The sequence below is a fragment of the Vulpes lagopus genome, chromosome 1 (genome assembly GCF_018345385.1).
Source record: "Vulpes lagopus strain Blue_001 chromosome 1, ASM1834538v1, whole genome shotgun sequence".
Lineage (NCBI taxonomy): Eukaryota > Metazoa > Chordata > Mammalia > Carnivora > Canidae > Vulpes > Vulpes lagopus.
Window position 1 is genome coordinate 61,586,869 of NC_054824.1, and position 23,232 is coordinate 61,610,100.

The window sequence follows — 23,232 nt, forward strand, 5'->3', positions numbered from 1 at the left end:
CCTACAAATGTCAAAACCCGTGGGGGTCACTGGTTAATGTAGTTCTTTGTCGTCTGGGCCCGGGACGGCGGAGGCGGGGCAAGGGGCGTACTCCGCGTCCTCGTTCGCGTCAATCAGGAGCACGGGGCGGGGCGGGAGGACCCGGCGCCCCCGTACGTCCTGCCCCGCCGGAAGTGAAGGTGCGGGTTTGGCCGCGGGCTCCGAGCGGGTGAGGCGCGCGGGAAGACCGGCGCCGAGAGTCGGTGGGGGCGGGTGGCGGACGCCGCAGCTGGGGCCATTGGAGGGGAGCCCCTGAGGCCTGAAGGGCGTTTGTCAGGCGGTACAGAAGGGAACCCCTTGGAGAGGGGAGAAGGGGGCGGGTACGCCCTGCCTAGGGGAGCTTGTTCGGCGACCCGGAGTTCCCAAGTCGGGGGGTTGGGGAGGGCGGGGTCCTGGGCCGAGCGTCTTTCGGGAGGTGGCGTGGACTCTGTTCAAGCTGTTATTTAAGAATTGGCGGAGCGAGTCGGGTGGGTCTCGGTTCAAGATACAGTCGATTTGAAAGGTGCAGGGCCCAGGAGAGGGTGGGGTGCAGGAAGCTTGGGAGCGTTTGAATGTTTTGCGGACGCAGGAGGCCACAAGGAACTGGATGAGAGGCTGAAGGGGGACCTAATTTCATCCGATCCCTAATCTTGCAGCCCCTGCCCGGATGGCAGCAGTAGTTCTAGGGGGAGACACCATGGGCCCCGAGCGCATCTTCCCCAATCAGACTGAGGAACTGGGGCCGCACCAGGGCCCTACAGAAGGCACTGGGGATTGGAGCAGCGAGGAGCCTGAGGAAGAGCAGGAGGACACAGGGGCAGGCCCAGCTGGCTACTCCTATCAGCCGCTGAACCAGGATCCTGAGCAAGAGGAGGTGGAGCTGGCACCGGTGGGGGATGGTGAAGATGTAGTTGCTGATATTCAGGATCGGATCCAGGTATGGTGCAGGCGCTCTTCTGGCCAGGTGAAGCTGGGATCTCTGAAAGGCTGGCCCTGAACTGTCCTCTCTGGCTCTGCAGGCCCTGGGGCTTCATTTGCCAGACCCACCAGTAGAGAGCGAGGATGAAGAGGAGGAGGGAGCTACCGGACTGAGCAACCACAGCTCTATTCCCATGGACCCTGGTAAAGAGAGCATTCTCTCATTCTGGAATAACCATGGAGGAAAGGGGATGATGGGTCAGAGCCAGTAAAGGGAAGTCACCGAGGAATACCCTGTTCCTAAAACAATACTTTGTAATCTAAGATTTTACAGACTTCAGAATCCAGGTGGAATGCTAGCTAGTGTGCTAGACGTGGGTGATAGGCAGGCTTGCCTGGAAATAACAAAACAGATTTGGCCACCCTTCTGGCCCAAGGGTTGTGGGTTAATTCAAGGAATGGGGAGTGGAGCTGTTTCCCTAGCTGCTATCCCCTAACTGTTCTCTGTGATTTCAGAACATGTGGAGCTGGTGAAAAGGACGATGGCTGGAGTAAGCCTGCCTGCACCAGGGGTTCCTGCCTGGGCTCGGGAGATCTCAGATGCCCAGTGGGAAGATGTGGTACAGAAGGCCCTCCAAGCTCGGCAGGGAGCCCCAGCCTGGAAGTGACTACCCTAAGTGCTGCCTTATCTCCCTGCATTCCAGGCCAGAACCAGCACAGGACTGAACACATCCCTGGTTGTAATGTCCATCTCCATCTTCCTCCTCTCCCTTTCCACAACAAGGCAAATCAGACTTCTTCTCAGAGACCCACTTTATTCAGTTCTGTACATATGGGGACATCGGCCCAAACCCAACCCATCTTAGCATGTATCACTCTGTGGAGAATAAAGCACCCTATGTACACAGCCAAAAGCTGTACTGCCTGTGCCCCTGGAACCTGGGTCTGGCCCTCCTCAGCCCCTTGCCTCTCCAAGGTGTCCAAAAGGGACAAGTGGGGGCCTGCCCATCGTCAGCACAAACAACGAAATAAATAGGTATTTGGGGAGCCATGCTTGGGGCACTGCTCCTGGTTTCCTCCTAGCTTTGGGAGCCAACAGCACAGGAAAGCAGTCAGCCCCAGGGTGGTCCCTTCCATGTCTGTGTTCCCAGGGCTGCTGCTCACCAAAGGGAGGGCACAAGGTAGGGTGTTTGTTCACCCCCTTCTCTTGGTCCATCTGGGCCCTATATTCATCACCTAGTGTCCATAGCCTATGCTTTTCTCTTTTGACCTCATGTTGTCTTGGTCAGGCAGGGGATAAAAGAAAATAATTCAACCCCATCAGCCTGCACACTGCTGGGGCTGGGGGCCTATTTGTGCCTGTTGGGGATTGGCTCCCCTCCAGCTACTCACTCCAGGGGCCAGTGGGGCTTGACATAACTTTGGTGAGAGTAATCTCCTGCTGCTCCCTATATGCTTCTGGAGGGGAGGGAGAGAAGGAAAGACACCTGGAGTTCAAAGAGGATGAAGGGAAGGGGAAGAGGAGCATGTGTATTCCTGTGTGTATTTCTCAGAGCAGCCTCAGGTAGCTTTGGGGTTAGGAGCAGGAGGGGGACAGGCATCCCCAAGTTGTCTGAGCACTGAGGACCTCAGTGTTCAGCCTGTCTGTATGAGCCACAGGGAGGCATGAACACATTTTGGGGAGAAGGGCCACTCTGTGAGGGTCCCTGCTTCAAGTGCCGCATCGCTCCCTAGAGTAGCTAGAGAGGCACTGCCTTGCCCCAAGTCAGCCAGTGGGGAGCAGAGGGTGGAGGGCGAGGGCAGCGTCCCAGGGCTGAGTGGGCTGTGGCCCTGCAGTAGGACAGTGTGGGGGTCAGAGAGCCTCCTGGCTGGCAGTTAGGAATTCTTCCGCCCGCTTGTGTGCCTCCAGTGCCTTGATGGTGTACACGTCCTGGGGCAGCTCTGACTTCCGCCGAAGCAGCACCTTCTCCTTCTTGATGTCCTTTAGCATCTGTGTGTGGGTACGGAGAAAGGGGAGGAATGGTGACCAATTCCCAGTAAATTCTATGGTTTCCTCTCCTTATTCCCTGGCTCTGCTTCTCCCGTCTCCTCTTCCCTCCAGAGTTTTTATTTCTGCTCCCCACTCCCTCTGTGCCTTCCCACCTGCACGGCCTCTGTCTCCACTGTCCTCTTCAGAAGCTGGATGTCCTCTGCTGTTGGGGTCTCTGTCTCCATGGAGTACACGGGAGGCAGTGGTGGAGGAGCTCGGAACATGGGATACTGGCAAGGAAAGGAGGGGCACCGGCAAGACATGAGAGCCACTCAGAAGTCTGGGGACCTGTTTGCTCCATGTTCCTCCTCAAACAAACCCATTCTCTGCCAAATCGGGCCCCTCAGATCAGGGCAGTGGCCGAAAGTCCTCACCTGGGGGTTAAGTCGGGCCAGCTCCTCAATCTTTTGCCACATCTCTTCCCTTTCCTTCATGCGGAACCGGCCCCTGAGGGGGCACAGACAAGATGGGGGCGCTTGAGAGGGAAGCCAAGGGGACCAGGGGGTGAAGGTGGAAGCCCCCAGGTGGAGAGACACTCACTTCTGTTTCTCTGCCTTGTACTGTTGTGTGCAGTCATCAAACAGCTTCTGATTCATCTCCATAAACAGCTTCAGGGCATTGTAGATCAGTCCATGGATTGTCCTGCCACCGGGAAGAAGGATCAGGGGTAGGAGGCCTTACCTATTCCAAGGCCAGTGCCCAGGTTGCTCTCTCCTAAGAGGGGGCTCTGCTAAGAGTGTTCACAGAGCTCTGCAGTGGAAGCTTCTCTCGCTAGCCAAGTCATAGGACGAGGTCAGCATTCCAGGGTCCTCACAGGCATCACTCAGCCTGCCCACCCTTCGCCTCCCCCTGAGCTCCAAGACCTACCTCCTTCCCACTACTACTCTCTGGCTTACACTGATGGCCTCCCCGCAGCGTGATGGACGGCGTCTGCACCACAGTGCCCTTGGCTTTCAGCAGGAAAGCCTCTAACGCTGAGATTCAGCACATGCTAAAAAGATCACATCAGCTAGACTATCTGACCATAAGAAGAGGATACGAGCCATGCTCTGCTGTATGGTACCACAGGCATCTCTCACATAGCTATCTTCTTCCTGGGCAGTTCCTCAAGGGCCTATCTGTGTGCACTGGGCACCAGCCCACTTGCTCAGTGACCAGATGAGGCCACTGGCTCTTCAGTGCTTCACGCCCTCACAGGTTCCAGAACCAGAGCCCCACCACCTGGCCCGGCCCAGCCCCAGCCCCCCTACTTGTTCCAGTGGCTCTTGGAGTTCCTGTAGAGTGCAGGGAACATGATGGGGAGGACTCGAGCAGCATTGTCACTTATCAGGCTCATGATGTACTCATTGTTCCAGTAATAGAGAGCACGCTCTGCCACCTGGTGGGGACAGGTGGGACTCAGCAGGGATATGGTTCCCTCAGCGAAAACCCTCAGTTTCTAGGAAGCAGGGGATGAGGGAAGTGCTGATCTGAGTCTCACCTGGAAATGGGGGCTGGAGACACACTTGGCAAGCTGGCGGAAGAGGGGTTCCATCACTTTGCTGAACTCTGAAGGTTCAATGACATCCAGAATCTCCTCTAGCTCATTCAGGAACATGACTTCCTTGGGGCTGTGGGTCTTGGGCCAGAACTTCAGAAGTCCTACAATCACCTGTGAGAAGAGGAGACCATAGGGATAAAATGCTTACTCAAACACCTGCCTTCTACCGGAAATCTTCCTGACCTCTCTCCCCACCTTGGTGGGCACAGTGTGGGTGGCCTCCCCTAACAGCTCGTGTTTCTCTGACCCGGATCTGCGGCCTAGGTATATATATAGGTTTTACTTCTCCTTCAGAAAGGAAACTGTGTCAGCCGTTGGGCCACATCCCTCCTGAGCACCTGCCTATGGCATTTCTCAATAGGCAGACTGGCAAGTCTAACCAACAAGAAGAGGTGTTGTGGGGCTGGGAAGGGGAGTTACCGGCTCAGTGAGACTGCTCTCCTTCTCCAGGAACTGTACCACACAGTAAGCCAGCTGCAAAAGGTCGAGGCGGAAAGGAAGTGAGGTATAGGGCCCAGGTCTCAGAGACATCAGGGACACAAGCAGGAGCCCAGAATGGAAGAAGAGGTGTGAAGAAGAATTATCCCAGCCACTCCTGCCACCCCCATCCCAGCCGGAATACCTTCCCTCCCTCTCTTTTTTTTTTTTCTGCTGCCAGAGTCAGGGATCATCAGGAGGATGGCAGCTCACCTGAGGGTGGTAGACACTCAGGGATTTGACCTTGTGAAGGGGAAGCAGGACACGGATGAGGAACATCTTGTGCTCTTCTTTAAGGGGCAAGGCAAAGCCGTTGATGATGCTGGGAGTTACAGGAGATTTGTTAGGACCAAAGGGCCACGTCCAAGGCCAGTACTCCAATCCCTCCACCCTTCTGCAGGCACGTGTGCCCCCAGCCCACCTCTCACCTGCCAAGGATCTCCAGGAGCTCAGCGATCCCATTGTGATGCTCTGTCTCATAGATGAACCTGATGGAAGAAAGACAGGATCTCCTGACAATCCCTGAGGTCCCTCTAGCCCCCTGCAGAGTTCCCTTACCTCCCTGCCCCCACCCCAACTTAGCAGGGCCTGCTCTGCTCCTGAGCCTGGCTCCTGGCCTCACCTGTAGAAGATGTGGTTGATCTGCCTACGGATATAAGCCCGGAGCCCCAAAAACTTGCCATAGATACGATGCAGGATGGTCTTGAGGAAGTCCCGCTCTCGAGGATCCTCACTGTCGAACAGGTCCAAGAGCTGGGAGCAGGTGAGGAGAAAAGTGGTGAGGTAGGAGCCAGGGAAGGGACATAAGGTGACACAGTCTTAGCCAGGGAACACCCAGAGGCTCTCTGGATGGGGCTGTGTGGGGACAAGTCTTCAGAGAGCAGAGTGCTTCTCTTGCACTGCTCTCCCTAGGGTGATGTCTGGGTATGCACGTTTACGTGTCCCACTGACGAGGAAGAGGCTAACTGTTGAGCTTGTTGAGAGCAGAGAGGTTTATTTATCCCTCCCATCACCACCACCAGTCCCTTTGTATCAGACATAGTTGAAACCCCATACATTCAGCAGATGGAGAGAGAGTGGGGCCTACAAGGAGGAGCCACGGGGCTAGAAGGAGGGAAGGACAGGGTGTCAGGGACTCACAGCAAGGACGAACTTCTGGTCGATATACTTCTTGGCTATGTTTGGCTGGAAATCGGGAGACTCAAGGAAACGTAAGAAAAACTCATACACGAGCTGTCAGGAGCAATGAGCATCCACTTAGGGGGTATTCCCAAGGACTGGGTGATCCCCACATTGCGGCAGATCTCAGGGCTTCCCATTCCCTACAGCCAGGGCCAGCCTGCCTGTCTCTCTGATACCTGGAGATGCGGCCAGGCAGCTTCCAGGGTGGGCTCGTCCTCTTCTGGGTCAAACTCGGCCCCAGTGGGGTTTGATGAAGGTGGCAGCGTCCGGAAGAGATTCACTGAAAACTGAGGGTAGGACCCATGTGAGAGCCCCCGTCCAGTCTTCTCCACAGCTGCCCATCCCTGCCCACTTTCCCCTCTGCCCAGTGCCCACCATGGTGACCGCCTCAGGGTAAATGGCCTCAGTGACAACATCGCGGCTGTGGGTAATGTACTCCACCATTTCATTGAGTCCTGCCCGCTTCACCTCCTTGAATTTGAGGTCACTGAGTGGATCTGATACGAAGTCAAAGAGGACACAGCACTGGCGTAGCTTCTGGATAAAGAGCTCTTCCCGCTCCTGGGTTGGTGAATCTAGGAGTGGGGAGGCCAGTCAGGTTCTCCTCCCCAGCCCTTCACCACCACGCACTACTTGCCGTACAGAGCTTTCCCTGACCCATCCTGCTCCCCTCGCACCGCTGGCCCCAGCAGAACTCCCTTCTCACATTCTCTAGAACTTCCATCGCTCCAAAATATCCCAAACCTCCAGTCTGCCAATGCCTGAAGACCCCTAGGCCTGGTGCACCAACCCCCTGGACCTTTTCCAAGTACCTTTCAGGGCAGGAAGCTTCTGCAACTCCCGGTTCTTGCTGAGATTGAACCGGGAGGAACTTTGCCGTCGCTCCTTCTTGACAATCTGGGGTCCCCCAGAGTATTTGATTTTGCTGAGTTGCGTTGGGGGTGGCGTGCTATTGCTGGGACGCTTGTTGGATGATGGTGGCTGGGGCTGCGGCTGAGGCTGCGGCTGGGGCTGGGGCTGCGGCTGGGGCTGGGCCTAGTCAAACAAGTGGTTCTTTGAAGTCCGCCCCTCAAGGTATGCCTCCCACCCTGGACCGCCGCTCACCCCCTCGTCCATCTATGCCAATACAGGCTTTGGCAGCCAAGCAGCTGTCTCCTACCTTGGAGCAGCTCCAGTCAATGTCAGAGATAACTAAGATTTATCATCCCTGGAAGACAGTGGTCAAGAAGCTATGTCTTCCAAAATGGTGCCCACTGCCTGTGCATCAAGAGATCTCAAAACGGGGACACCTAGGTGGCTCAGGGCATGGATCCTGGAGTCCAGGATCAAGTCCTGCATCGGGTTCCTTGTGGGGAGCCTGCTTCTTGCTCTGCCTGTGTGTGTCTCTGCCTCTCTCTCTGTGTGTCTCTCATGAATAAATAAATAAAATCTTAAAAAAAAAAAAAAAAAAAGAGTCCTCAAAATATTTGTTCTAGTTCATGACCAGGCAAATCTAATTGATGGACTGATGGTAACAGAAAAGTGGCTATCTCACCAGGACAGGGCTGGCAGGAGTGTGGGCTTAACCGAGAAGGGACCTAGAACCTTCTGAGTAATGGAAATATTCTATATCTTGACTGGATCTGGGAGGTGGTCCATAACGGAAACATAAGTGAAAATTCATTAAGCAGAAAAAAAAATTTGGGGCAACCTGGGTGCTTCAGCGGTTTAGTGCCACCTTCGGCCCAGGGCGTGATCCTAGAGTCCTGGGATCAAGTCCCACATCGGGCTCCCTGCATGGAGCTTGCTTCTCCCTCTGTCTGTGTCTCTGCCTCTTTCTCTCTGCATGTCTCTCATGAAAAAATAAAATCTTTAAAAAAAAAAAAAAGTAATTAATCAGCACACTTGAGATTAATGTACTTTACTGCTTCATTAAATGCATCACATTCTTCAGGTAAAAGAATCCCCTCCCCCCAAAAAAAGTTAAAGAAATTCATTCTTGTATCTCAGTAGTTTTAACTGTGAAAAATATAGCTCAAGAAAAATCCGACAGAAGTGCCTGGGTGGCTAAGTTCGGTTGAGTGTCTGATCCTTGCTTTTGCCTCAGGTCATTCATTTTCTCAGGGTCCTGGGATCAAGCCCCACATCAGCTTCATGCTCAGTGGGGAGTCTGCTTGGGGGGAGATTCTCTCCCTCTGCCTCTGCCCTTCCCTGTCCCTTGAAAGGTGTGCGTGTGCTCTCTCTCAGATAGATAGATAAATAAATAAATAAATAAATAAATAAATAAATAAATAAATAAATAAATAAATCTTTTTTTTTAAATCCTAATATAAAAAAAGGTTTCATGGATGGATGGATGAAAAATCATGGAGTTTAAATTATGTTTATAGAAACTATGATTACGAGCACCTGAGTGGCTCAGATCACAGTCCCAGCCTGGGATCAAGCCCTCCATTGGACTCCCTGCTCAGGGGGAGTCTGCTTCTCCCTCTCCCTGCTGCTCCCCGCTGCTTACGCTTGCTCTCTCTCAAATAAATAAAAACAAAACAATGTACTAAATGTAATCATACATGGTTCAGCTGTGGAAAACATTTACACAGCCATAGTAATTTGCCCAAAATTGGTTATAAGTATTTTGGGAGCACAGGAGACGTCTGTATTGGATATGTAAGACACTGAGGCCTTAATTCTCCATAGTAGAAAAGTCAGTAGATACTATCTAACACTCAAAAATTAAAGAAAAAATAAAAAGCAGTAAAAGAATCTTATTTGGAAGTACAGAAGTCAATTTCCAAGGAAAGGGGAGGTGAAAGTGGTCACCATGGAGCAGCAGGAGAGTAGGAGGCTACACAGGGACTGCTCTTTTCATTATAAAGCCAAGGGTAGTATCTGACTTTCTGGATGATGTACATGTTGTCGTGTTGATAAAAATTTAAAATAAAACAAAATGAAGTCTAAAACTATGTAATGACAGAAAATTGCTTCCTATGCTAAGTTAAATAAGGATAATGCAAAACTGTACATGCAAAATGAGCTCACCCACATTATAACACATGCACAGAACCCAAAACCCAGTTAAGAAGGAAAAAACAAGAGCAAGTCCACCGTGTTCATGACTATCTCCTATTGTAGCAGAATGATATGACTTTTTTCTTTCTAAAATTTTCTACAAGGGGGATCCCTGGGTGGCTCAGCGGTTTAGCGCCTGCCTTTGGCCCAGGGCGTGATCTTGGGGCCCCGGGATCAGGTCCCACGTTGGGCTCCCTGCATGGAGCCTCCTTCTCCCTCTGCCTGTGTCTCTGCCTCTCTCTCTCTCTCTCTCTCATTAATAAATAAATAAAATATTTTTTAAAAAATAAAAAATAAAATTTTCTACAAGCTGACACTTTTTACATAATTGGAGAAAAACAGCTAATTTTTTAGAGCAATCTCTTTACTTCCTCCCAGATGCGGGTGTTGGAACCCCATCAAACCCATTTTCAGAAGGCTACGCACAGGTGTTTGCAGGTCTGTCCACCCATGGGTACTGTCAGGTAACTACTTGCTAGGAGAGGGCAGAGGCTGAGCCACAGGACAACTCTAGTCCCCAGAGGACTGAGGCCATGGCCAGGTGGGTGCCCCTACCACAGGAGAAGTCTGTCCTCATACCTGCCATCCCCACCACTCCTCCAGCCTCCTCCCTAAACTCTGACTTCTTACCACAAGAATGAGAGAACATGAAATCTTCTGGGATAGGGGAAAGGGAGGAGGACAGAAATGTTATGCTTTGTAGGCTTGAATTTTTTTATAGAAACAATTATGTCAAGCCTGTGACCTATCTGGGACTCAGAAGAGAGAAGAGAAGCACTGGATCCAGCCTGGGACAGGCCTGTGGGTGGGTCCAATGTGGCTCATTACCTTTTTGGCCATCTGGGCCTCTCCTCCACCTGAAATGACCACTCCAGACACTAATTTGACTAGAGAAGTGCGAGGAAATGGGGCAAGGGCAGCCGCCACACACCTCTCCTGCTACAACCAGCACTCAGCCAGGGTGAATATGGTTAGACTGTGCAAGGCACCATGGAGTCTGGGATCTCTCTTCCTGCATATGGCAGATGGATCCCACCATGATGAGAGACAGGGTAGAGAGGCAGAAGGGTGGGAGACCAGAGATTGGTGTGCATCAGACCCACTCCTACCTCAAGCCTTCATTTCCCTGTTGTAGAAACAACCAAACCCTCATCTGTGGAGCTTAGTGTCAAGAGCACAGACCCATGCTAGACTGACTGGGTTTGACTCCTGCTCTGTCATTTATTAGCCAAGTAATCTCCAGAAAGTTGTAATAGTCTACCTGCCTCAATTTCCTCATCTGTAAAGTGGAGATGCAATAGTACCTACCTCATAAGGTTGTAATAAGGATTTAACTGAACACCATACGGCTCACAGAAAAGCTTTACAAGTGTCTTCTAAGATTATCATGATTAATTTTTTCTCATCACTGAATTTTAGGAATGCAACCTGGAAATTCCTGAAGCTAGTACACCTCAAATGTTCCTATGGGTCCATTATCTTTCTTGGTCTAAAATGAGGGAACCAGTTAAGCATCTGACTCTTGATTTCAGCTCAGGTCATGATCACAGGGTTGTGGGATCAAGCCCTACATTGGGTCCTGGTGCTGGGCTTGGAGCCTGCTTAAGATTCTCTCTCTCTCTCTCTCTCTCTCTGACCCCCTCTCTAAAAAAAAAAAAATAATAATAAATACAATAAATACAATTGGGGGGCACCCAAGAAAGCATTTCATCTTTCAAGATCCATTTAATAAGTTCCCACCCACCCTCTTCCAGAAAGCCGCCTCAATTCCAGCCTTCAGTGTCCAGTCCCCGCCCCCAACCTCCTGACATTACTTTTCTGTTTCACTGGTTCTGTGATCAGCCCTGGTGATGCCTCTTGCTTAGTGTGTTCACATGTCCAACTAGATAAGTCCCTTGAAAGCCAGGGCCCTGGTTTGCACCCCTCTGGGTCCCCTCAGCACTGGCACCTAACAGGCATTCAATGAAGGTCTGAGTAGTTGGTTGACAGGGGGCCAAGCCCAAGCATCTCCTGTCCCAAGTCGGGAACCATCATAACAGAGCACTGTATGGTGTCAGCCAGGGGTAGAGTAGGAGAGAAGAACATTAATGATACCAGGCCAAGGGGCTCAGTGGCAGCTGAGGAACAAAACTCTGAGGAAGAGCATGTCTCTCTCCATCCTCCCAGATAAGATGACACCCTGCACCTCCACAAACCTCGTTCTAGGGGGAGATCCAGGGAAGGGAGTCATTCACCTCAGAAAGGGAGAAGCAAGGCCTCAATTTTCTCTGCTAACAGAGAAATGGACAAATCTGTGCTTTCCCTACCATTCTCCGAGTAAGGTTAAGAGAACAGAGGGTCCCGCAGCTAAAAATTAAAGTTTAAAAACCAATAGGTTGAAGCCTAAGGTCTCTTTCCCACTAGGATTGCATCATTGAAAGCAGGGGTGACCCAAGAGTAGCTGAGCTTAGCCTGCCCCACCCCACCCCACTGGACTACCCTGGTTTTATAAGGACCATTGGCTCCCAGGCCCAGACACAAGAAGCATCTGAGAGACAGCTGGTCCAGCCAGCAAAACGCCTGGCTGCCAAGCCTCAATGAGGCATTCCCCAGTCTATTCACTCCTCATTAGGAAACATGCTTGTCAGAAGGGAGGCATGGGGCTATGCCAGCGACTCACTTCATGTTCAACTTTCTCCTAAAAGCTTCATGTTTTTTTTTTTAACATTTTTTTTAAGATTTTATTTTTTAGTAATCTCTAAATCCAACGTGGAGCTTGAACTTACAACCCCAGATCAAGAGTTGCATGCTTCACTGACTGAGCCAGGGAGGTGCCCTGTAAAAGCTTCAGTTTTGTTTTTTTTAAAGATTTTATTTATTTATTTATTTATTTATTTATTTATTTATTTATGCATGCATGCATGCATGCATGCATGCGAGAAGGGGAGGAGCAGAGGGAGAGAGAAAGTAGACTTTGCTGAGCGCAGAGCTCAATGCAGGGCTCAATTCCACCACCCCAAGATCACGACCCAAGCCAAAATCAAGAGTCAGACGCTTAACTGACTGAGCCACCCAGGTGCCCCAAAGCTTCAGCTTATAACTTCCCTACTGACCTGGGGTGGAGGTGGGAGGCAGCTGAGTCCCCTGGGGAACCTTCTGCAACCCTCCCAGCATGGGGGGACGCTGACCAAAGGCAACCCAGTCAACCTGCTCTCCCCCTCTACTATGTTCTCCTGGTCCCACTTATGAGACTCTGTAGTGGCCATCTTCTCTGCCTGAAGTGCCAACTCCTCCCACCTCCAAGAAGCCTTCCTAGTTTCAGGCCTCTAGCAATCAAGTAGGACTTCAAATTTATGCACCACACTCACATTCAGGAGACTGCCACTAAACTTGCCCCAGAACAAATCCTAGTCCAACCAGATCCTAACATAGCCACCATTAATAATCACACCTAAATATTTAAACCTAGAGTATGAGATAGAAATTAAGTACTATACAAAGTATTATGGGGCGCCTGGCTGGCTCAGTCAGTGGAGCATGCAACTCTTTTTTTTTTTTTTTTTTTTTAAGATTTTACTTATTTATTCATGAGAGACAGAGACACAGAGAGAGAGAGAGAGAGAGAGAGAGAGAGGCAAAGACATAGGCAGAGGGAGAAGCAGGCTCCATGCAGGGAGCCCGATGTGGGACTCAATCCCGGGTCTCCAGAATCACATTGTGGACTGAAGGCAGCACTAAACTGCTGAGCCACCCAGGCTGCCTGAGCATGCAACTCTTGATCTCAGGGTTGTGAGTTTGAGCCCCACATTGGGTGCAGAGATTACTTAAAAATAAAAAATAAAATCTTTTAAAAAAAGAGAGAGAAAGTATTTTAAGGGGACACCTGGCTGGCTCAGTTGGTAGAGCATCTGACTCTTGATCTTGGGGTCCTGAGTTCAAGCCCCATGGTGGGCATCGGAATGTACTTAAAAAGAAAAGAAAAAAAAAAAAAACAGTACTGTAAGAAAAAGATGAAAGGGATCCCAGGTGACTCTTGATCTCAGAGTTGTGAGTTCAAGCCCCACATTGAGTGTAGAAATTAAATAAAAAGTTTAAGAAAAAAAAAAGTGGGCAGCCCAGTGGCTCAGTGGTTTAGTGCTGTCTTCAGCCCGGGGCATGATCCTGGAGACCTGGGATCGAGTCCCACATTGGGCTCCCTGCATGGAGCCTGCTTCTCCCTCTGCCTGTGTCTCTCATAAATAAATGAATAAAATCTAAAAAAAAAAAAAACAAAAACAAAAAACATAGCTTTTGTTCAATTAATTAATAGTCAAATAAAGATCATTTTAGGGGATCCCTGGGTGGCTCAGCAGTTTAGGGCCGGCCTTTGGCCCAGGGCATGATCCTGGGGTCCCGGGATCGAGTCCCACATCGAGCTCCCTGCATGGAGCCTGCTTCCCCCTCTGCCTGTGTCTCTGCCTCTCTCTGTGTGTGTCTCTAATGATTAATAAATAAAATCTTAAAAAAAAGATCATTTTAGTTAAAACCCCCAAGATCACAGAAGTATTCTCTCCTCTCCTGACATCTCAGAGCTCTATCTAGTTGTGTTTCATTATTTTCTTCCTTCATTTATTGACTAAAACATCATGCTAAGCCTTAGTGATTAAAATGTGGCCCCTGCCCTCAAAGAGCTCACAGTTCAATGGGCAAGACTAACAGGCAGGCAGCTCTTGGTACCAGGGAAATAAAGAAACAGAGAATGCTGCTGAGGAACAGAAACGCTGGCTGAACAATTAGTGAAGACACTTCTGAAGGGGTGACTTCTTTTTTTTTTTTTTTAAGATTTTATTTATTTATTCATGAGAGACACACAGAGAGAGAGAGGCAGAGACACAGGCAGAGGGAGAAGCAGGCTCCTCATGGTGAGCCCAATGCAGGACTTGATCCCAGGACCCCGGGATCATGACCTGAGCTGAAGGCAGACACTCAACCACAAGCCACCCAGGCGCCCCCTGAAGGGGTGACTTTTGATTTGGCTCTCAAAGGACAAACATGAGCTAAGCAGGCAAAGAAACATAGCAGAAAAGTAAACAGGCCACACCAATGGAATCTCACCCATAAGGGCCCAGAGTCAGAAAAGGGTTTGTATCAGAAGATGGAAGTCCAGCAGCGTGAGAAACCAGGATGGATAGTGGAAGAATGGGGTAGAGCCAGCTCACAGGGGTCCAGAGTGGGAGTCTGAATTTTAACCTATAAGCCATGAGAGGTCAACAGAGCTTTTTAAGTAGAGGATCAATAAGACAAAAACAAGTCTTTAGGGTAATAATTCTGGCTACTGGGAGGACAGGCTGAAGTGGGTGAGACTGGGATCATTTCTTCCTCCCTCTGTCCCCTGCACCCAGAACTCAGGACAGGGCACAGTACAGAGTCCAGGGCAGTGAGCTGCTTCCTCCAGAGACAGACCAGGAAGGACCGTTGCCTACAGTAGTGGGTCAACAGTGAGTCTGACCTAATCTCTCAAGGCTCCTTTCCACTCTAAGACTCTTCAAAAATCACAGACCCAGTGTATCATATCATTAAGAACACAGGAGAATTGGCTCCTGAGCCACACCACACTGGATTGCATTCCAACTCAACTGTTTACTGGCTGAGTACAAGCTATGTAACGTCACTAAGCCTCAATTTCATCTGTGAAATGGGGATGATGACGATAATGGAATGACCTCAGGGGAGTGTTGTCTAGATTAAATGAGATTAAAAGACTAAATGCAAGCAAAGGTCTTAGGACAGAGTCTGGTAAGCTGAATGGTGTCCATCCTCAAAATCAAGTCAACCCGACACCTGTGAATGTGACCTTAGTTGGAAAGAGTCTTTACAGACACAATCAAATTAGGGTGGGCCTTAAACCCCATATGGATAGTGTCCTCCTAAGAAGAGGAAAATGCAGGAGCTCCTGGGTGGCTCAGTCAATAAGCATCTGACTCTTGGTTTTGGCTCAGGTCATGATCTCAGGGTCCTGGGATCAGCCCCAAGTCAGGCTACCCACTCAACTGGGAGTCTGCTTGTCTCCTTCTGCCCTTCCCCCTGCTCTTACTCTCTCTCTTTCTCAAATGAATAAATAAAGCTTGAAAAAAAAAAAGAACAGGGAAATGTGAACATAGAGACATAGAGACACACAGGGGAGAACTTCGTGTAAAGACAGAGGAGGAGATTGGAGTGAGGTATCCATAAGCCAAGGAACACCAAGGATTGGTGAAGACCACCAGAAGCTGGAGAGAGAGGCATGGGAGAGAGTCTTCCCTAGAACCTCAGAGGGACATGGCCTGCTGACATATCGATTTCAGATTTCTGGCCTCTAGAATTGTGAGGGAATAAATCTCAGTTATTTTAAGTCACCTAGTCTGTGATTGTTTGTTATGGCTGCTCTAGGAAACTAACACACAGGTAGCTGCTCAATAAAATAAATGGTGGCTGCTATAATTATTAGGATCAATTGAAAAGGCTCTAGCAAATGCATGATGGAGGGTAAATCTGGTTAGAAGAGCCTCTAAATTCTGGACTAGAAAAAGCAAGGAAAGGATTGTGCCAAACAGCTCTCGATGACCTGAGCCCAGCCCCCAACTTTCCCATCATTCCTCTGCCTGGGGCCACCAGTGTGCACGTCTGGAAAATCATGCAGAATTCCTGTCGCTGCCTCACATAGGTGAGCCCTGAGCAACACTTCACAGAACAGAGCCTAAGGTGAACTCAACACTCTCCTTTGTCAAAGGCCTTATATCAATCCACTGCCTTTAACCAATGTGTCTAGAAAGGCAGTGGAGAAATCCCAGCAGTTGGTCTCAGCATATTTCTTACCTTGTTTGGGCTTTCATTTTCCTACCTATGAAAGCAGAAGGTTAGACTCTAAGGTTACTTCCACCACTCTTTTGAAGTTGACTGGTTTGCTTTATGGTCATTAATGCATTCAAATACTGATACCTCTAGAGTGCCAGGCCCTTCAGCGTTGAAGGGGAGGCTCACAGAACCCACATGCTAACACAAGAGTCAAAACTGGGGCACCTGGACACCTGGGTGGCTCAGCAGTTTAGCGCCTGCCTTCAGCCCAGAGCGTGATCCTGCAGTCCCAGGATCGAGTCCTGTGTTGGGCTCCCTATGTGGAGCCTGTTTCTTTTCTTTTTTTTTTTTTTTTTTTATGATAGTCACAGAGAGAGAGAGAGAGGCAGAGACACAGGCGGAGGGAGAAGCAGGCCCCATGCACCGGAAGCCTGATGTGGGATTCAATCCCGGGTCTCCAGGATCGCGCCCTGGGCCAAAGGCAGGCGCCAAACCGCTGCGCCACCCAGGGATCCCTGGAGCCTGTTTCTCCCTCTGCCTGTGTCTCTGCCTCTCTCTGGGTCTCTCATGAAAATAAATAAATAAAATCTTAAAAAAAAAAAAAGTAAAAACTGATAAACAACGAATTCATATCAAATTATTTGATTACAGCTGGGATTAAACACTGCTGTGGGGTGTGACTAGGTGCCAGAAGGGCAAATAGCAGGAGCCCCAACCACGTCCTGGCAGGGAGGAAAGGGGAGGTGGCCAAGGAAGGCTGCTTTTAGGACAAGAGATCAATCTACCTAGTAACTGAACAAGTAGGAGTTAGTTAGGCAAATGATGAGAACAGCCCCCTGACTATTCATTTCTTTCCCTTTAAATCCTGTTTCTAAGTCTCTCTTGCTGCTTTGAATGTCAGTTGCCAGCTCCCAGCCACCTTCCCTGTGGGTCTCACAGATGTCACCATTCCTACAGGGGAGACTGAGCCCAGAGGGAGTGTTTCCCAGGAGCAATGATGATTTATTAAGAACCAAGTGTGTGAGGGGCACCTGGCTGGCTCAGTCAGCAGAGCATTTGACTCCTAATCTTGGGGGTCATGAGTTTGAGCCCCAGGTTGGGTGTAGAGATTGCTTTAAAGAAAGAAAGACAGAAAAAAAAAAAAAAAAGAAAGAAAAAAACCCTGCCTCTAAAAAAGAACCAAGTGCATGAGCATGAGCATACAGGTGCAGGGAAAACGCAATGAACCAGCTCCAGCATACCCAGCTCCTTCCCTTGGAATCCACAGTCTAGTGGGGAGAAACACATGTTGGACAGATAGTTACACCACCAAGTGTAGGTCTATCCTATAGACATGTTTGGATTACTGTGTCAGTGCAGAGGAAGGAGGAATTCATCTTCTGTGATACTCAACTTCCATATCTGTAAAATGGGGAAAAACCTATCCTGCTTCTTTTGATTACTTAAGTGAGTCCTAAAACGATGGTCAAAAGTGTGAAAAGTGCTTGTATCTCTTTAGAGGGGTGATAGGGACCAGAAGTAGACCTAGAAAAATCTAAATCCAGGGTTAACCCCAAACACTTGTTAATCGATCTCTTCTTCCCAAAAAACCCACAAGCTCTGCCCATAATTAGAGAGCTATTTCCTGCTGTCCTCCATCCCTCTGAATTGTTCAGGACCATCAGTTTCTAAGTAACCAAGAAGCTTGCTCAACATGTTCATAGGATGGGCCACCGTCTTGAGCATCCCACTGAGTACACTCCCAAACTCCTGGACATACTGTGGACTTAAACCTCTCCACCCTCCAGTGCTCTCTTTGCTTGCCATTTATTGCTTTATAGCCCTAGACTGCCAAGCTGTGCTGACCTCTGCTCATGATTGTCCTTTTGGAGCTCCCCATAATCAGAACCAAGGGCAGTGGGCCCAGCCTGCCTGCCACATTCAGGGACACCAGTTATTCCCCACCCTCTGCCCTATACGGGCCGGGCTGAAGCCACTCACACCCACCCTGGGTGCCCATGTACTCTTTCCCTTCTCCCCAGCACCTGGTACTCCTAGCTTTTTGCCCTAGGGACAAAGGAATTCTCATCACTCAAAGTTGGTAGATGGAGAAATGACTTTCACAGGAATTGCTGGGCGGTCTGGAACACCTGCAGAATCTCTGTTTGCTCTACACCAGCCAAAGCGGGGAGGCTGCCTGAGGGCAGCTACCTGGCTGGGCTGTCCAAGCCCCTCTCAGGCTGGGGAAGTCCCCTTCCCTTCTGTCGGGCTAACTTCTGGCCCCCTGGGATCCCTCACCCCACTAGCCAGCAAGTACTTCGAGCTGGTGCCTGCACAGTAATTAGGGCTGTGCCCATTTTCATTACCTCATCGGTGCTCTCGCCTCCACCATCCTTGCCCGAGCTGCTGGGCTTGGCCGTGCCTTTGGCGAGTTTGGGGGGCTCCTGAAGAGGAAAGATGGAGGTAGTTAGCAGATGCCAGGGGAAGGGAGAGTCTTCCTCTAGACCCCTTAGGTCTGTGTTTTAATTATCTCTGTCCAATTGAATCAATCAATCAATCATAATCACTGAGCATCTACCTTATACCTAGCCTGGGGGAGGAGAGCTTGGAGTACACAAGGGAGAGTCAGTCCCTCCAAACAGTCTGGAACCTGGTCAGGAAGACATCTTGAAGACACAACAATCAAGAAAGATAATGCTCTGTCACCTGACATGGCTGGTGTATGAGTTAGGATCTGGGTGGGGGGGTCTCTGTCAAGAATTAGGGAGAGGAGCTTTAAGGGGAGGCACCATGGAACATGCTACTCAGACTGGCTTCTGGCTAGAGCAGGCAAGGGGGTACCTAAGGCTCTCATACTGGAGGAGAGGGAGTCACCACTCTCCCCCAAGGTCATCTGCAAAGGCCTGGAAGCCTTTTGGGGAAATTACAAATAACACCCAGACTAGAGGGTGCTACTGGAATGATCAGGTTTAAGACCCATCCTGAGAAAGCCCTGGCGGACAAGCACAGAGACAGGGATAAGGGTAAGACCCTGAATGGCTACAAAGATGAGCGCTAGTCTGAAGTCTCCCTCGGGAACCGGGCCGCTGGCTCAGAGCTCCGGCCTGCCCAGCGTCTCTTCCTATGCCTTGGGCCAAAAAAAGCAACTGCACGGGGACAGGACAGGGAAAATGTGAAAAAGACTTGGGGATTTAGGTCTGATTGCAAGCTCAACACAAATCATCCATGTGCCAGGGTTGCCACAGCACCCATGACCTTCCATCCAGGTTAACAGACGGAGTGTGGAGTGCTTGGCACTGGGGGACAAGGAAGCGCCCCTGTCCTTGGCACTTCGTGCAGCTACTTGGGAGGATCTGGCTCAGTCGTGAGCATCAATCAGACTTTGGGAGGGACAAAGGCAAATCCTAGGTTTTCTTCTGGAGAAATACAACCCATATTGGGAGTGGATTCAAAAAGCCTGTCCTGAGAGCAACAGCTGCAAGGCTGAGATGGCTAACAATGGAAGGGAGGAGTCCTGGTGGTGGGCGAGCAAGAGAGGGTTTTACCGAATAAATGAAGAGCTCCATGTGGACTAAAGATGCAACTTGCCCTATGTGGATCCAGAGGCCCAGGAGCCATGGGCTAGAGTGGCAGGAAAACAGGCTGAGGCTCCAAACAAGGAAGAATTTTCTCCTAGAGCAGCAGCACAGCAACTGGCTGCCTTGTGGGGCTGCAAGCTCCCCAGTCCCAAGAGCCTTCAAGCAAAGGAGCATTCCTGACCCCTTTAAAGGACAAGCAGAAAGGGATTCAAGCCGTAAAAGAAGACTTGGTCGGAGGACCTTGGAAGTCACTTCCAGCTCCGACATTCTGCCATTCGATGGCCCCAGAGCCCCTTCAGTGACAAATGTTAAGTCATAGTGGCTATGGGCGCACAAGGATTTCTGGGGGAACAGAGCTCTGGGTGGGCTGGAGGAGAGGGCAGGGAGAAAGAGAGCCCTTCTCAGGTGTGAAGCAGCTCCAGGTGTCACAAGATGCTCCTTCTTTGGGCTAAGCACCATTCCCACTGTCCACTCACCAGGCTGAGCACACCAAACCCCTCGCTGAGGGGCCAAGGAGTATGGCTCAGAGCCTGCGGTGACCACACATTCCCCAGACATAGGCCCCTTGGATAAAGCTGATCCATCTTTGTATGTGTTCCATCTCTGCTGGACTGCAAGCTCCTTCTCCCTTGACTACCCCTCCACCAGCCCTACAGCACTCAAACCTATCTCTCAGGGAGTGTGCCTGAGAGAGATCCCAGCTGCCTGGGTGTGTGGGCGTGGGGGAAACCGCACCCACCACCCTCGCTCCCTAGCTCTGCAGAACAGGTGAAGTGCACACACCACCGCACACCCCAGAGCAGCCCAGGAGTCGAGTGCCATCCAGCACTGTGGTTTGGAGCCCACACTGTTTTGGGCCCAACTATTACTAGCTCCATAATCGTAAGCAAGTTAACTAGCCTCTCTGAGCCTCAGTCCTCATCTTTTAAGTGACAACAATCACATTACCTACTTCCGTTTAGCACATGGTCCTGCACACGGAAAATCCCACTGTTAGTGTTATTACTATTATTAAAAACAAGAAGAAAGTAGAACGGAGCAGGGGTACACTGCTTAGAAACCTAAAAGAGGTAAGTCCCAGAGCAGGACATTCAGGAAGAGGAGGAAGCAAATCCCCGCAAGGGACTGACTCAGCACCCATCTACTGAGTGCCTACTGTGTGCAAGGAAGATGCCAAACCAAAATGGAGCTTAGTTGTAATCTCAAGGGGGAAGAAAAGATTTGTCCACAAGTCAGTCCAGTCCAAGGGAGTACAAAAGGACCATAAGTGACCTTTTAGGTGGTCTGCAAATCCAGGGGAGGAGGGAGACCTCGCTCCTGAGGGTTCAGGAAAGGCTTCAGGGAGAAGGTTGTGAAGGATGGCCAAGACCAGGTTGAACAGAGATGAAAACGGGGAGAGATGACGGATGCAAAATAAAGATCCTCCACCCACCCTCCTCTCTGCTCCCACCCCATCCAGGGAAACCTCCGTCACATTGTCACCCCTCTTCCCCCTCAGGACTTGTTAACCGTTGAAGGAGGCCAAATGCAACTAGAAATCTAAAGCGGAAAGTTAAACCTTAAAGGAATCAAAGATGCCTGGCTCCATGCACCCCAATGCTTCTAATATTCTTTCTCAAATATTATGGTCATATACCTATGGTTCTAGCAAGTCTAAGAATTTTTCTTCTCAATCATCTAGTAGAAGGAGGCTTTTTGGAAGATGAGATGGCACCTGTTTCATCAAGAAAGCTAGGTGGGGACCTCACTGGCTCCCCCGAATTCCATACCCTTCCACACTCCTTGAAGGAGCCCCTTAGCCTCTGGTATAGCTGACTTGTGTGGGCATCATTCACAGCTAAGCTGTCCAAATCACCACAGCAGGCCCAGTCCCCAAGGACACAGGGCCTGACTGGAGCACACCAACCTGCCCAGCCCAGGATCCAGGAGCTTCAGTGCCCAGTACACCATCACCAACCCTATACTCAGAACCTCTGACCCTGTGAAGTTTTGGGGATAACCCAGTATCAGAGCTGCCTGACAAATCCCTGAATGCTCCAAGATAAAGAATTGAACTGATAAGGTCAGAGATGGCAGCCCAGCAACCCAGACCATCAGAGGGCAAATGAAAGCAAGACACTTCTGGGGTCAGAAAGTGGGTGAGCAGAGCAGAGTGCCAGGCCAGAACCAGCCCTTACGAGGGGCCAACCCCAGGAGAGGAGAAGCTGGGGGAGGCTGGAACTGGTATCCTAGCATCCTCTGTGTGAGTCTGTACCTCAAAGGAACCACACCTCTGAGTCAGACCTCAGCAACAGCAGGAAATAGAAGGTAGAGAAAGGCAGGGATGAAGAACACGGGAAGGCAGTACAGAGGTAGAAGAGGAAGGGAAAGAAGGTAACATCAAGAAACAGCCCGTATCAGGACACCATGACAAAGTCAAGGGTGTCTGGGGATGGCTGGCCTTTGGGGTAAGAAAGAAATCTAATCTGATAGTAAGGGCAGATTCCCGATTTGAGGATGGTGTAGCCCAAGGAAGGCAGGAATCCAGTACTAGTGCAAAATTGGAAAAATGCAAAGGTTATCCTAAGATTAGGAATAAAGGGAGGAGCTTGCTCAGACTAGGAAAGGTAACTGATTTAGTATGAACCTGCAAGTCGGTTGATGCCTGTTAGGGAGGCCTTTAAGTCAAGAGACCTGATATTTCAGCTGGGCCTCCAAGCAGGCTGTGTGACCTTGGCCAAGTCCCTTCCCCTGTCGGGGCCTCAGTCTCCTCATCTGTATCACTAAGGATTGCACTGAATGCGCTCAGAGGTCCCTTTCAGCATTGGCGTTCTGAGGTTCCATCAACAGAAGGAAGGGCTGTGTCCTGGCTTACAAGTTTGTGTGTGGAGGAAGAACTAGAGGGAGGGGCCTAGGCCAGATTTGGTGGAGGAGAGAGAAGGCAGAGCAGTTCTAGGTCAAGGAGCTTGGCGGGGAGGGAGAAGGGGCTGTAGGGGACGGTGGAGGAGGCCGGCCCGGGCCCGGGCCCAGGCCGAGGCGTAAGAAGAGAAGAGTAGGGGCTGCGCGCAATGGGGGGCGGGGGGAGGTGGGCTGGAGGGAGGTGCAGTCTCAGATGAAGGGCTGTCCCAAACGGGTAAACGGTTGGCGGGGGGGGGGGAGGATAGAGGGTAAGAAAAAGCAGGGGAGTGACCTGTGAGTGGGGCAGATGTGGAGGGAGGTGGTTACCCAGGGCCGGGGGTAGGTGAAGGGAGGAAAGGAGGGAGGTGTACGTGGGGACTCCATCCCGGGCAAGGTGAGGGAGCCTTCCCAGCTGCCGCACTGACCGGGGGTGCGGCCAGCAGCAGGGGCGGAGGGCTGGCCCCGGGAGTCCTGCGGGGGCCGGACGAGAGGGTCAGACTGGGGCTGTCCCGGGCCTGGCTCGGCCTCTCCCAGAGCTCCGCGCAGGCCCCGAGGCGGAGGCGCGAGGAAGGGACCACGCTCACCTTCTCCTTCTTCAGTTTATAGGGCATCTCGGCCCGTCCGGACCCAGCCCGGCTCCTGCGGCCCCGCTCCGGCTCCGGCTTTGCTCGGCCGCACTCGGCCCGCTCGGCGTCTCTTCGCCACCGCCTGCGCGCTGCGCCCGGGTCGAGTGGTGTCTGCGCCTCCAATTGGCCCGAACTCTTACAAACCTGCCTGACAACCAGGCGCCGCCT

General features: G+C 50.9%; 2 protein-coding genes across 4 annotated transcripts; one reads left to right on the plus strand and one right to left on the minus strand.

Moving 5' to 3' along the window:
* The first annotated feature begins 56 nt into the window (after nt 1-56).
* On the plus strand, nt 57-1,843 carry MEA1 (male-enhanced antigen 1). 3 transcript variants are annotated; one of them, XM_041758646.1, is made up of 4 exons: nt 57-179; nt 675-955; nt 1,038-1,140; nt 1,453-1,843. In XM_041758646.1, exons 2-4 carry the CDS (start codon nt 686-688, stop codon nt 1,602-1,604), a joined length of 525 nt encoding a protein of 174 aa, XP_041614580.1. In that variant the 5' UTR covers nt 57-179; nt 675-685; the 3' UTR covers nt 1,605-1,843. The 3 variants fall into 3 exon arrangements, with proteins under 3 accessions (XP_041614580.1, XP_041614561.1, XP_041614571.1); XM_041758627.1 differs by having other exon boundaries at nt 69-208; XM_041758637.1 differs by lacking the exon at nt 57-179 and adding an exon at nt 188-319.
* PPP2R5D (protein phosphatase 2 regulatory subunit B'delta) lies at nt 1,735-23,176 on the minus strand. Its single transcript, XM_041758580.1, has 16 exons — nt 23,023-23,176; nt 18,350-18,427; nt 6,977-7,199; nt 6,540-6,739; nt 6,341-6,451; nt 6,123-6,215; nt 5,605-5,735; nt 5,411-5,470; nt 5,196-5,304; nt 4,926-4,979; nt 4,446-4,616; nt 4,216-4,343; nt 3,506-3,607; nt 3,340-3,412; nt 3,079-3,195; nt 1,735-2,926 (listed from the first exon to the last, which is right to left on the minus strand). The coding sequence occupies exons 1-16, from the start codon at nt 23,047-23,049 to the stop codon at nt 2,789-2,791; spliced, it is 1,815 nt and encodes a 604-aa protein (XP_041614514.1). The 5' UTR covers nt 23,050-23,176; the 3' UTR covers nt 1,735-2,788.
* Between the last annotated feature and the right edge of the window lie 56 nt (nt 23,177-23,232).